Source organism: Notamacropus eugenii, chromosome 2 (assembly GCF_028372415.1).
Source record: "Notamacropus eugenii isolate mMacEug1 chromosome 2, mMacEug1.pri_v2, whole genome shotgun sequence".
Taxonomy (NCBI): domain Eukaryota; kingdom Metazoa; phylum Chordata; class Mammalia; order Diprotodontia; family Macropodidae; genus Notamacropus; species Notamacropus eugenii.
This window is the reverse complement of record NC_092873.1, coordinates 235,453,441-235,467,246: the sequence shown is the minus strand read 5'-3', so window position 1 is coordinate 235,467,246 and position 13,806 is coordinate 235,453,441. Positions and strand designations below refer to the sequence as shown.

The following is a 13,806-nucleotide window of genomic DNA, read 5'->3' as shown; positions in this document are numbered from 1 at the left end:
AGGGGCTACAGGAATAAAATTTCCTCTTGTCTTACCACTCTCAGATTCATCCTGGGCTAAAATAAAGAAGACATTTTCTTATAGGGTAGTTTTGTTTCTTGGAAAGTTGCAATTCTCATAATTGGCTTTTACTATTGCTGAAGGATGTAGGAGTTTCTACTTGTGTGCGAAAAGAGCTCTTGGCCTGCTAATCATCTCAGGATCCCTGTGTGAGAGGCAGGTAGCAATTCATACAATCACATTTGAGATGTTGTGAATCAAAGCCCAAGAAAGAACTTGTCAGAAACTACCAAGCAAATGAAAATAGTCTAGGATAAAACTGAGTTGTCTGGATAACTTTTACTTTCCATTCTACAATTTTTATTATTACTAATAGAACTATGAGAGACAGTGTAGATAGTGGTTAGACATCTGGCTACATAGTCATAAAGACCCGGTTTTAAGTCTTGCATAGAATACATCCTGACTGTGTGGTCCTAAGCAAGTCATTGAATTTCTGAACTGCCCCCTTCAACGCTTAAACTAGGAATGGCAGAAAAGGTGTGATATATGTTGCTGTGGGAGGATTTTCATTAGGAGTTCTCTGGACTGATGAAATTGGGTCTGGTGAAAAAACCAAGCATACAAAACTAATACAACTATTGTTCCTTAGAATAGTTATTATACTGGAACAAACATCCATTTGATTTGTCTTTTGGAATTGCTATAGTGTAGTTCAAACCTCCTAGATGAGTAGAGTTACTTGGCAATTGTACCAGAATGACTTTATCATAATGTAGTTTATCTCTAACATGACCTGATTTGGGGAAAAATGTATTATAACACTGCAGCCAATCAATCAATTTATTTTATTCTTTGAGTATTTGAGGATGGGGTGGCCAATGCGGTTGGGAGAAAAGACAATTGTAATGCAGGCAGTTGATGAAAACGATTTAGATTAGATTACTGGTGTAGGATGATGAGGAAGTCAGAGATGAGTTGAAGATAACTTTCCCAAATTGGTAGTAGTTTGTAAGACAGATTGCCTATTAATAGTAAATTGAAATGTGACAAAATGCAATACAAGAAATGGAATGTGTTTTAAAGCCTTGAAATGAAGTCACTCCTTTTTTTTGTTTTGTTTTATTCCTATTTAGTCTTTGGAATCAGTTTGACGCCATCCAGCAGATAATCGCACTCAGATCTGTGAACTTGGTCAGACTCTAATTGATGGTGGGATTCTTGATGACATAATCAATGAGAAGTTAGAGACCTTCAATAGCCGATATGAAGAATTGAGTCACTTGGTGAGAATACATAGTACTTGTAAATGATGATGATGATGAATTATTGTTTCAGCTTAAAGGAAGAGCAATGAAGGAAAATAAAGTTTTACCATGTAGGCAGTGGTCACGCTACAGTCAGGCAAAATCATAAAGTAGACCTGACTGGGTTCTTCTCGCATCAGTCAAAAGAACTTTGACATTATTTTTATCTCAAACATTCTCTTCATTTGCTTTTGGATATTGTAACAGCAAGCATCCTGACACACATCTAGGATGATCTGCTGGCACATGTTCTAAGATCTGCTTTTCTAAGGAAAGCAATTTAAAATTCTACTTTAATGACATTCACCAAAAGAGAAAACACAAGCAGAGAAGCTTCCACCTGTCTGACCATAAGCAATATATACATCAGAGATCAACAGGCAGATCCAACTGTCTGACCATTACATACACACATAGTTACTAGAGAGAGAAGTGCCAGCGTCTGGCTTTTCAAAGCTAGGGGGGCTCCTTATCAGTTATCCAGAGTCTCATCTGGCACATGAACCTTCTTTCAAATAGTAAGCCCCAAAAGAAAACCTTACCTCAGAGTATGTATACAATTTTCAGAGCCAGAGGGCATCATGACCTTCATGACCCAGTGTCTCATCAGAAATTAACAAAAACTGTGGACCTTCCTACACAACAAACATCCCCTGATCAAGCTTCCCTGAAAGGGCTCCACATGAAGGCTATTACTGGGCAAGAAGATCTTTAACTCTCATTAACACATATATAGAACTTTATACCCTTAACTGGACAAAATGCATTTTTCTATTCAGCTGTTAACGTTAAATAGTGTTTGTTCCTATAAAAAAATAAAGAGTTCAAATCATCTTGATCAATAATATATCTGAATATATCATTAAGTGCCTTACCTGTCAGCAGTACAGATATATTTCATTATATACTTCTGTGCGTTTTATGGTAACGGGAAAGCTACATTTCACTATTAAGTGGTAGAAGTAGTTAAACTTTCACAGCAGATGTTAGTAACGATGTATAAAATGTATCGAAAAAAGCAGAATGTGAATTTCCTTGATCTAAAACAAACACTGAGCAAAACAATATTTTACATGTAAAAGCATTTATAAGAAACTGGAATTATATATGCTTACTTGAAACTTCCTTACCTGAAAAACTTCACAGAAATATCCTGTGTCATTTTTTCCCTATCTTGACCATTTTGCAAACCATAATTTTTACATATGTTTATAAAATTGTTACTTTTGGAAACATGTATCTAAAACCCCAAATAACAATAATGTGCATTAGTGACACCATAGAAATTATCCCTGACCAACGCACCCATTTTTCAGTACAGTTCTAGAAATGTTAGCAATAACAGTAAGACAAGAGAAAGAAATTAAATTCATAAAATGAGGCAAAGAAGAGACATGACTATTCTTAGTTGTCAATGATATGATCATTTATTTATAATATTCCAGGGAATTAGCAAAGAAACTAATTGAAGCACTGAGTACCTTCAATGAATTTCCAGACTTCACTATAAAACCACAATCAACAGTATTTCTGTACAATTAAAAAAAAAGTCTGAAGGACCAAACAGAAAGTAAATTTCAAAATAACGACAAAATGTATAAAATATTTTGGAGTTATTCTGTCAAAGCACAGCTAATATTTGTATAGCTTGGAATAAAAATGTTTCTTCAAGAAACAAAAGATAATATAATTGGAGCAGTCAGTGCTCATTGTTGGGTCATACTAACATAATAAAGGTGATAATATTACCAGAGTTCATTTGATGATTTGATAATTAAGAATGAGCAATGGCATACTTTATCAAATCTAATTGAAGTTGTAACAGTTCACTTGGGAGAACAGATGACCAAAGATATCAAGGTAAATAGTGCAAAAAATTGAGTGGGAGAGAATAGCACTTCTTATTATGTTATTATATTATATATACATGTATACGTATATATAAAATATATATATTACATTATAAAGCAGCTGTCAGTGAAATCATATTTTACTGTTCAAAAAATAGAAAAAAGGTATCAATGCAGTTGACTTGACAAGGTCTAATCAGAAATACTGGGAGCTCTCTTACTGATGGATGGAAAAGGTGAAAGCATAAGGAGAGGAACCCTCATTTGCTACTGGGAAAATTGGAAAGCAGTTCGGTAGAAATTAGGCTTAGACCAATATCTTGTACAATAATGCAGAATAATATCCAAATAGATACATGACCTGAATATGAAAGATAATACCAATGGATTGTTGCAAAATTAGGAGATCTTATATACCTTTCATAGCTACAGTTGGTAGATGAATTCTTAACATAAGGAATAGATGAAACTGACCTGATAAAATGAATAATTTTGATTATGTGAAATAAAAAAGCTTTTGCACAAACAAATTTAATGCATACAGTTTAAGAATTGGAAGCAGTCAACTGGGATCTTTTTTTTTTCAATCAAATCTCTCTGATAAGGGTAGATAGCCAAGATATATCATGAATAGAAATATGTAAAACCAAAAACCATCTGCTAATAGTTAAAAAAATAATAATTTTTAAGAAAAATTTTAACTATTAATAACTAATATTGTAAACTTTTAAGAACTATATCAAAGAATGTTCCATTATCGAATAATTTTAAAAAATGAAAGTCAAGATAACTCTGAAATTTCATATCACACAGTACCTGAAAAAATTGGCCATTGGTAACTCATATTTTTCCTGCCTTTCATCCATAAAAATGACTTCCCAAAGTCATTCTGTTTTCCTTAACAGAGCCAGAATTTGAAGCCAATTGTTTTGTCTCTATGTTTTGCGATCTTTATTCTTATACTTTGCTGTTATTTAATGTTGTTTATAGAAGAAATCTAATGTTGTGAGGGGTAGTCTTTTATGGTTTGCTAAGAGAAAAGTACAAGTATCTTTTTTGTTACAACTCAATAGCATCTTTTCAATGAATGTTCTTGCATGTTAATTACTTCTCTAAATCAAGTCATAGCTCTCTAAGCGGTGATGCTTTGGCATCTCTTTCTTCTTTTTGTGACCTAGAATGTGTGGATGCTCTTGTATTCTGATAGTTATACCTAACTGAGAGTCTGCTGAGTTTCTTAATACTTTTTCTCCTCTATAGGCAGAATTCAGACAAATTTCTTTGGAAAAGCAGCTACAGACCATGAGGGAAACTGACCACATGTTGCAGGTCTTGCAGGAAAGCCTAACTGAGCTGGAGAAACAACTCACCACCTACTTGACAGATAGAATAGATGCCTTCCAGGTTCCACAGGAGGCTCAGGGAATTCCTCAGTTATGTAAAGTTTTCTTAGCTTTCAAATATTGGTACAACGAATGGTTCCTATCAGTTGCTGGAGACAACATGTTTGATGCAGATGCAGCAATTTCATAATGCAGCTCTTCTATTTTTATTACACCTTGTCAGGTCCAAGAGGCTTTATACACACCATGTGGGCAGCTCTTTAGAGCTTGTTTGAACTTCTCCTCCTATTAAGAACATATGGGAAATAATAATTATAATCACTCCCATTTATAGGGCACTTTAAGGTTCACAAAAAAATAAGGAACGTGGAGTTTTGAGCTAAAAGAGATTTTCCGATCATTTAGTCCATCTTCCTCATTTTAGAGATGAGAATACTGAAGACCAAAGAAAGGTGTAATACTTTCCTTCAGGTAGCATGTGCCAGACTTGAGATTTCAAGTCAAGCTGAAATGACTAAAACTATTGAAGGTAGATGAGACTCTCAACTATACAAACTATTGGCTGTCTCCTCCTACACCACCCCTACCACCACACCGTCACGCAAATCTTTTCTTAGGATTGTTACAAGAAGAAAAACATAAATGAGATTCAGATTCCCATTCTGTGCACAATGTTTGTAGATGTGACCAAGGCCTTTGACACTCTTACAAATTAGGGAAAATTATGTCAAAATTGGATTGCCCAGAGAAGTTCATAAGTATTGTATGCCAGTGTCACGATGGCAAGTTTGCCCAGGTTGTGGATAGTGGACAATGCTCTTGTGCCTCCCCAGTCACCAATGGAGTGAAACAGGGCTGTGTGCTTGCTCCCACGCTTGTTAGCATGATGTTTTCAGCCATGTTATCAGATACTTTCAGTGAGGATAAACACAGTCTCAAGGTCAAGTACCGTACTGATGGTAAGTTCGTCCATTTGAAAAGGCTACAAAGCCAAGACCAAAGTGGAGGGCGTGTTGGTGCATGATTTTCTGTTTGCAGACGATTGTGTACTCAATGCAACCTCTGAAGCTGAAATGCAAAAAAGTATGGATCAATTCACTGCTGACTGTGCTAAATGTAGCCTAATAATTAACAGCAAGAAAATACAGGTGCTCCCTCAGCCACCATCCATATGTAGAACTATCAGTTGCAACAAATGGAGAAGTTTTGAACTCTGTGGAAAAGTTCACTTACAACTGGTAGTGTATTTTCCAGGGATGTACACATTGACAATGAGGTGGATGCACGCATTGCCAGAGCTAGCTCAGTGTTTGGGAGGCTCCAAAGAAAAGTTTGGGAGAGAAGAGGTATTAGACTGACTACCAAACTGAAGGTCTGCTGATCCATTGTGCTGACCTCATTGTTGTATGCCTGTGAAACATGGACAGTCTACCAGTGCCATGCCAGGAAACTGAATTGCTTCCATTTGAACTGTCTTGGGAGGATTCTGAGGATCACCTGCCAGAATAAGCTACCAGACTCTGAGGTCCTTGCTTGGGCGGAACTGCCAAGCATTCAGACTATGCTTCAGAGAGCACAATTCCAACGGGCTAACCACATTGTTCAAATGCAAGATGTGTGTGTGTTCATCCTTTGTTGACGAAGAAGACCATGCTATCAGAGAAATAATGACATGACTTGCACTTAACTTTGTTTTGCAGGAGGACTGTGCAGGTCACCAGCCTTACTTCTCCTCCAGAATCATCTGAATCCAGTGATGAGATACTCATCAGGATGACTGGAGATGACCCAGCATGAGGCAAATGGGGTTAGGTGACTTGTCCAAGGTCACACAGCTAGTGAGTGTCAAAATTTGGAGGTGAGATTTGAACTCAAGTCCTCCTGACTCCTGTACTGGGGCTCTATCCACTGCACCGTAGGCTTGCCAAAAACTGTTTCATGGAGAAATCACATGGCATAGGCGATCACATGGTGGTCAGAAGCAGGAATGCAAGGAAACTCTCAAGGTCTCTCTCAAGAACTTTGGAATTGCTTGTGTGACATGGGAGACACTGGCACAAGACCGCTCAGCATGGTGTGCCCACATCAGAAAGGGTGCTATACTCTATGAGCAAAGCAGAATCAAGACAGCACAAAGTAAATGTGGGATGTGCAAATTTCGAGTATCCACCCCCAATGTTCACACAGACTATCTGTGCTCAATCTGTGGTAGAGCATTCCAAGCTCATATTGGTCTGATCAGCCACAGTCAGACACACAGAAATGTCATTTTGTCATGGTAATGTCATTTTGGTCCTCTTCGAGAACGAAGGACAACAACCAGTTTGGTGATAATCAAGTAATTCTTGAAATGTTGGGGACTGGAAACTTAGAAAGAACCCTACAGATGTAAGACAAAGAAACCTTTTGTAGTGTCAATAATTGCCTCCAGATTTGTTTTGGAAACTAGCATCTCTTTAATATGGGAGTTTTATTAGATTGGCTGCTTTCAAGATTATTAACAGGACAGAAAGTAGAAACAAGATAAGGCCTTAAGTGTTCAAAAATATTATTAAAGAATGGCTTTAGGTTTGGTTAAACTTGCCCTGTTTTGGTTTTTTTTCTGTGTCTTCCCCATACATGGTTTGCTTTTGAAGTTGTACCAATTTAACCAAGTCAAGCTTACTGTTCCATTTATTCAAGTGGCTACTTCTCTGATCAACTATTTGAAAAGCTTCAGAGGCAGGGAAGTAACACTTTCCTGATTGAACTGGGGGAAGAAGTCTCTAATTAAATAGTGAGAAAAGAAAATTAACATATGCCCAATCTATAAGGCCCTGGTCTTTATTGGATTTAGACAAGTAAAGTAAAAATTCATCATACACTTGAAGGAATGATTGAGAAAACTGAATGAAGGGGAAAAGAGAAAGAGAAAAACACCTCATTTCTCATCCCATCTTCTTAAACAAGATTGCCTTAGATCATAGTGCACTAGCTAATTTTAAGACAACCTTAATCTTCTCTTATTGCATGTGGCACAATCCCAAATTCAATTGGCTCTGCAGAGTGGTACAATACAGTGTAATGTTGTATGGAGAAAGTATATCCATTCTTTGTTGCAGGGTATTTAATCAGGCTGATCTGCGACTATTCAGTAACCCATTTTAAATACAGTTGAGAAGAAAACCGGACTCAAATGATTCATGCTGAGACACTTTATGACATCCTACTATTTTTCTTCTGTGATAAAATCATAGTTCATATTTCCATAGCCCTTTGAAGTTTACAATGTACTTTTATCACCATCAGCCTGCGAGATGAGTCATGTATTATTACCTATTTCCAGATGAGGAAATTGAAGTCTAAGCCTGAAAGGTCTAAGAGATCTGCATAAAGGAAGGGAAATCCAAGTTTCCTTATTGCACATAAGACATTCTACATTTTGCATGTCTGTAAAGGAGACATTCAACTTTTCTTGGCTTTAATTAATTGCTATTCCTTTATCACCTCTCAAATATGTGCCAAGCACCGGGGATTGAAGGACAAAATTTAAACAGTCTCTGTCCTGGCAGAAATCAGAATTTTTAAGAATGCAAAATATTTATAAAATATAGACAAGGTTATGGGTTTGGGAAGAAAACATAAATAGCTGGGGCGTGGGATAAGGGCAGAGAATCTAGTAGTTCTTCTTGTGGAAAATGGCACTTGAGCTGAGATTTGAAAAAAGCAAGGAATTCTAAGAAGTAGAGATGAGAAAGGAATACATGCTAAGCATGCTAAGGGATGGAGTCAGGAGATAGAGTGCTAATAAGAGGAAAAGAGAGGAAGCTAATTGAGAAAGCTATGTGAGGGCAGACAGGCCCTGGGGCCTGGGGACAGGATTACTGGCCTCAGGCAAGTGGCTTCTGGGCTAGCCCTCAGGTCCTTCTCTCTAGCCAGGCTTGGCAAATCAAGGTGGCCTTGATGATGTTTCCAACACGACTTTGGATGAAAACTTCAAACCTTTGTCTCTGGGAGCCTATCAGGTTTACAGCACCCACTGGTCTGAAGTACCACATGTGAAACCTAGACCAAAGGACTCCTTCCTTTCTCTCTCTCTTCTTCAGACCTCTTGGCTATTTCTGAAAAACTGGCCATTGCAACACTAGAGCACTACTGCCACTTCCGGTGGGGAATGGCAGGAGGAGATAGTCCAATCGGGAAGAAATGATGAAGAAAATTAATGCATAATGAGGTTGGAAAGGAATGTTGGGGGCAGGTTGTGAAGGGTTGGCAAAGTGAAACAAAGGAGATCTGACCCTAGAAAGTCACTGGCCTGTCTGCTAAATAAGGGAGGAAAATTATGAGAGGATAGGATGTGATGAGGAGATACTTGGGGTGGGAAGCTGGTTGAAGAGGCAACAGTCCAGGTAAAAGGAGATGATAGCCAGAAACAGGTCATGTAAGTAAAGAGATGGGGAAAAAATAAAAGATACTGTTAAAACAGATTTGGCAACAAATAATTTACGTGGCGTATGGGGTATAAGAGAAGATAAGGATAGACTGACTTGGGAAGCTGAACTGTCTGGATAAATTGTGGTGTCATCAACATGAAAAGGAAAATTCAGAAGATGAGTTGGGGGGTAGGAGGAAAGATAATGAGTTCTGATTAGGAAATGTGGAGATCTGGACAAGGAAGAATTTATGACCAAACAAGAGATAGAGAGCATTATGGGATGCAGAATGGATAATTTTGATTACATTTAATTAAAAAGTTTTTGCACAGACAAATCCAATGCAGTCAAAATTAGAAGCAAAGTAGAAAGCTGAGAAATTTTTTTCTTTTGCAGAAAGTTTCTCTGATAAAGGTCTAATTTCTCAAACATATAGAGAACTGAGTCAATTTTTTTAAAGGCTACAAGTCATTCCCTAATTGATAAGTGGTCAAAGGATAGGAACAAGCAGTTTTCAGAAAATCAAAGCTATAGTCATATGAAAAAAATGCTCTAAGTCTCTATAGATTAGAGAAATGTGAATGAAAACATCTCTGAGATAATACCTCATACCTACCTAACAGATTGGGTAATACGACAGAAAAGGAAAATGCTAAGTGTTGGAACGGACATTGAAAAGTTAGGACACAACAAATTGTGGTATATGATTGTGATGGAATACTAGTATGCTCTAAGAAATGATCAGCAGGATGAATCCAGAACAATCTGTACAGACTTACATGAACTGATGCAAAGTGAAGTGAATCTAACATTGGACACGGATCCAACAATACAGTGTGCTGATCAACTGTAAATGACTTAGCTGTTCTCAGCAATGCAATGAGACAGGACAATTCTGAAGGACTCATGATGAAAAATGCTATGAGTCTTCAGAAAAAGAAACTGACAGAAGCTAAATGCAGATTGAAACATACTACCTTTCAGTTATTTTATTGGCATGTGTATTGGTTTTTGTCTGTATTTTCTTGTACAACATGACAAATATGGAAATATGCTTTGCATGATTACACATATGTAACATATATCAGACTGCTTACTCTCAGGAAGGGAGAGAAGGAAAGTATTTGGAACTCAAACTTTTGAAAACCCGAATGCTAAAGATAAAGAAAATTATCTTTAGATGCAACTGAAGAAAAAATAAAATATTATTGAGACTAAGACTTGAAAAAAAAAGGAAATGAGGGGTTCAAGATGCCTTCAGGACATCTAATTGAAATGTTCAATGGGCAGCTGGCAAGGCAAGACAGGAAAAAGACATTGTTTCCATCTAGTCTTGTTCCTTAGGTCCTTTCCATGGGAGCCGATAAGGTCATCAAGCTGAGACAGCTTTGAGAGAGAAGGCCCACAATAGAGCCAGGGGGTAAAATCACCGTTAGGCAATGCGATATGGAGGATAAAACAGCAAAGGGAATTAACTCAGAGGTAGGGTAGGTAGGTAGAAAGTCAGAGAGAAGAAAGTACAAAGAAGGAGAGGTTAGCCAATGGTTTCAAATGTGGAGACAGGTCAAGAAAGTACAAGTTTAAGAAATTTAGCAATAAATAGAGTATTGATAACTCTGGAGTAAACAGTTTCTGTTGAATTACGAGGCTGAAAGACAAATGGGACAAAAAAAAAAGATTAACAAGAGGTCCCTGCTTTTGGAGGGGTGGATGTGAGCAGAGATTCCAACGTTTAGGTTCTCAGGTATCGCCTATCCAGGGATGGGGAATCTAACCCTTGAGGCTACATGTGGCCTTCTAGGTCCTTGGTTGCTGCCTTTCTTTTATTAAGGGGATTTGTTCTGTGAAGTTTGGATTCAGTCACAGGGCAACACTTGAGGGCCTAGAGGGCCACATGTGGCCTGGAGACCACAGGTTCCCCACCCTTAGATAGAATACTATTCCACAACACACTCTGCTAGCTGATATCCAAGGTCCCTCTTGTTCATTGCTTCTACATAACAATTCAACACATATGGGCAGAAGGAAACACGATGAAGTTGGTCTCCCCTCTACATCCCTTAAATCCTATAGTTTATATTCTTCTTTGCTTTCTCTTCCCCCAAAATACAGTAACACTGATTTCTGATCTCTTACAATCTAAACAAAGAGGCAAGGCAGGATATACTAGTATCTACACTGGTATGTCATTCTGTACTGAAACACAAGTATATACTATGAGACAGGGTATCTCCACTCAATGTGGTTTTTCCTAGGTTTCTTTGCATCAGAACCACCTAAGAAAAACAAGTTGTCTCAGAACACATTAAGTTGAAGAAAGATATTATTCATAGCAAAGTATTTTGTTAACTAATTGACCAGAGAAAGACAAAACTCTAAATAAATCAGTAGAAGAAAAATAAGGGTATTTTTTATCTTCATTTATTTTTGCCTTTGTATTCTCTAACCTGGTAACTGGTGCACAGTGGGCATTTCATATACATTTATGGAACCAAATGGAAAATGGACTGCGTCTATGAAGCCAAAAGAAAGTAAAACTCAAGTACATGAAAGAAAACTCCTGCAAATATGTAATTATGTTAGAACAAAAGAAAATTTAGTTATTTAAAACTGAAATCGTCTCAGAGAAAAATGTGATTCAGAACTGTAGAGAATCTTTGATCAAAGCTGGATAGAAAAGTGTAAGCATTTCATTGTTCAAAGAAACTTAGGTCAATCTGAATTCACCCTTACTACTACTTCCTAATATTGAGAAAGAATGGACTTTTCTAATGAGCTAACACTAATATTGCAACACAACACATAATTACCAAAGTTTAGAGCTTCTTTTACCTTTTCAAAAACCTGCATAATAACAGTGTTAGACTTACAGAGGGGATAGGGGAAGGAAACTACGTGAGTATTTTAACTACTCTTAAAATACTGTCCAAAGCAAAATGAAATGTTAAACCATGTATTTGCATGTTCACATAATTATTTCAATTCTTTGATGATCTATGATCTCACTGATTTATATACTTTCTCTAAAATCTGCTAATCACAAGCTGTTCAAAAGCCTTCTTATCCTACATAATTCTTGTCAATGGAGTTCCATATTATCAGGGCCCTGGCCAATAAAGTCCTAATCTCAGAGTATCTATGTTGTCTTCTGCCTGGTGCCAACCCATGTGGAAGACACTTAGGATTCTACCTTGGGAAATCATGATGCTTGAAGTGATTAGAAAAGCCCTGTTCCCTAACGTGGAGCCTGCACATCCTATAACTGGTTTCGATGTGCTAACCACAGACAGACTACCAATTACCTGATGAGTGAAGAAAGGTACATTCAGAAGACACTAGAGCATGCCAAAACAAGTCTCTTGCCCTTCCCCTTCTACTATCTGCTGGCTCTGTATGGGCATGGAATCATACTGTCTCCCCTCCTGGAGCCAAGAACACCATCCTTTGCTTTTGCCTACTCAGATACCCCAGAAATTCAAACAATTAACATATCATAATTGTCAACAATTACATATTGACAATAGATTATAATTATGTGGCATTATAATATATAATATAATGTACATTTTATTATATATTATTGTATTACTTAAAGCACATCATAATCATCTGCAAAAGTTTTAAAAAAACATCACCAATGTATATTCATTATTCACTTTCCTATTCAAAACATAAAAAGTTACCAGTCAGGGTATTCAAGTATCCTCAAGTCAGATCTTTTGTGTTATGATGCATATTGTGTTCAAAGAGAACTGAACTGAAGTTTGAGAATGCCTTGTATCACTTCAAAAAACTTACACCTTAGATGACATCTAGTAAGATTTGGGGTGATGACCACCAAAGAATTTCACACAGGCCAAGGGATGCAACTATGCATAGTTTTGTGGTTGGTTAATAGAGAAAAAAAGATAGTGTTTCTAAACAAGGTGTGGTTTGCAAAGTAACATCACTTCTGCAATCTCAGTAGAGAAAAATATTGACCAGTTTCCAATTTTCCCCAAGTGTTTACAAATATCTGAGCATGTGTTTGTTTTCATTTGTACTGCTTCATTTGCAGTAGAGTTTTGCTACTTATGTTGGATTTACGCCCTTAGAGAAATAAATGTGTCATGCACTGACAATAACAAAGGATATAATTACACAAAAGTATTCACGGACTTTTGTCCTTTTGAAGCTAATAAAAAATAATCAAACAGCCACATATAGGAAAATATTTCGCTAAAGTTGCTCTAAATGCAATGCCCATTCACTTAATGAGGATTTTGTTAAATTGGACTGGTAGGTTTTATTTAATCTGCCAAACATATAATACAAAGTGAAACAACATTTGTGATGCCTCCCTATCATAATATACTGAAATCAAATGTAAATTCCTTACCCTGATGATCCAGGTTTTATCAACTACTCTCACCCTACCTACTGAAACTTCTAACTACTCTCCAACCACAATCTCTTTGTTCTGACCAAAGGGATCCTCCTGCAGGCCTTTGCCAGGAGTGGAATACAGGCATCTCTTGAAGATATTGTCAGTAGGGTTATTAACTGGCCTAATTTCAATACTGCTGTGTCTCAGGGAATAGGGAGACCTGAAGAGAAGTAGAGATGGGTTACTGCTGGTCAGTGAAGGAGTCAGGACTCACACAACATTTATCGATTAAGTTTGTTGTCTTCTATGGGCACAATTCATGGTGCCCCAATAATAACCTCAAAGATCACTGATCAATAATAAAAAAAAGTTTGAAACTTTGCAAGAATTGCTAAAATGCGACTCAGAGACACTACGTAAGCAAATGTTATCAGAAAAATTGGGCTAATAGACTTGGTCAACACAAGGTTGCAACAAACCTTCAATAGTTAAAAGAACAAAAAAGAAAAAAATTAAATAATCTGTGAA

At 37.0% G+C, this 13,806-nt stretch overlaps 1 protein-coding gene across 1 annotated transcript in view; it reads right to left on the bottom strand.

The window, feature by feature from the left end:
* Positions 1-2,711: 2,711 nt before the first annotated feature.
* Positions 2,712-13,806, bottom strand: part of LOC140527008 (utrophin-like) — a 65,697-nt gene continuing 54,602 nt past the window's right edge. The window contains exon 5 of the mRNA XM_072643628.1: positions 2,712-5,568. Within this exon, the coding sequence (XP_072499729.1) occupies positions 5,442-5,568 (127 nt within the window). The 3' untranslated portion in view covers positions 2,712-5,441. The remainder of the gene's footprint in view (positions 5,569-13,806) is intronic.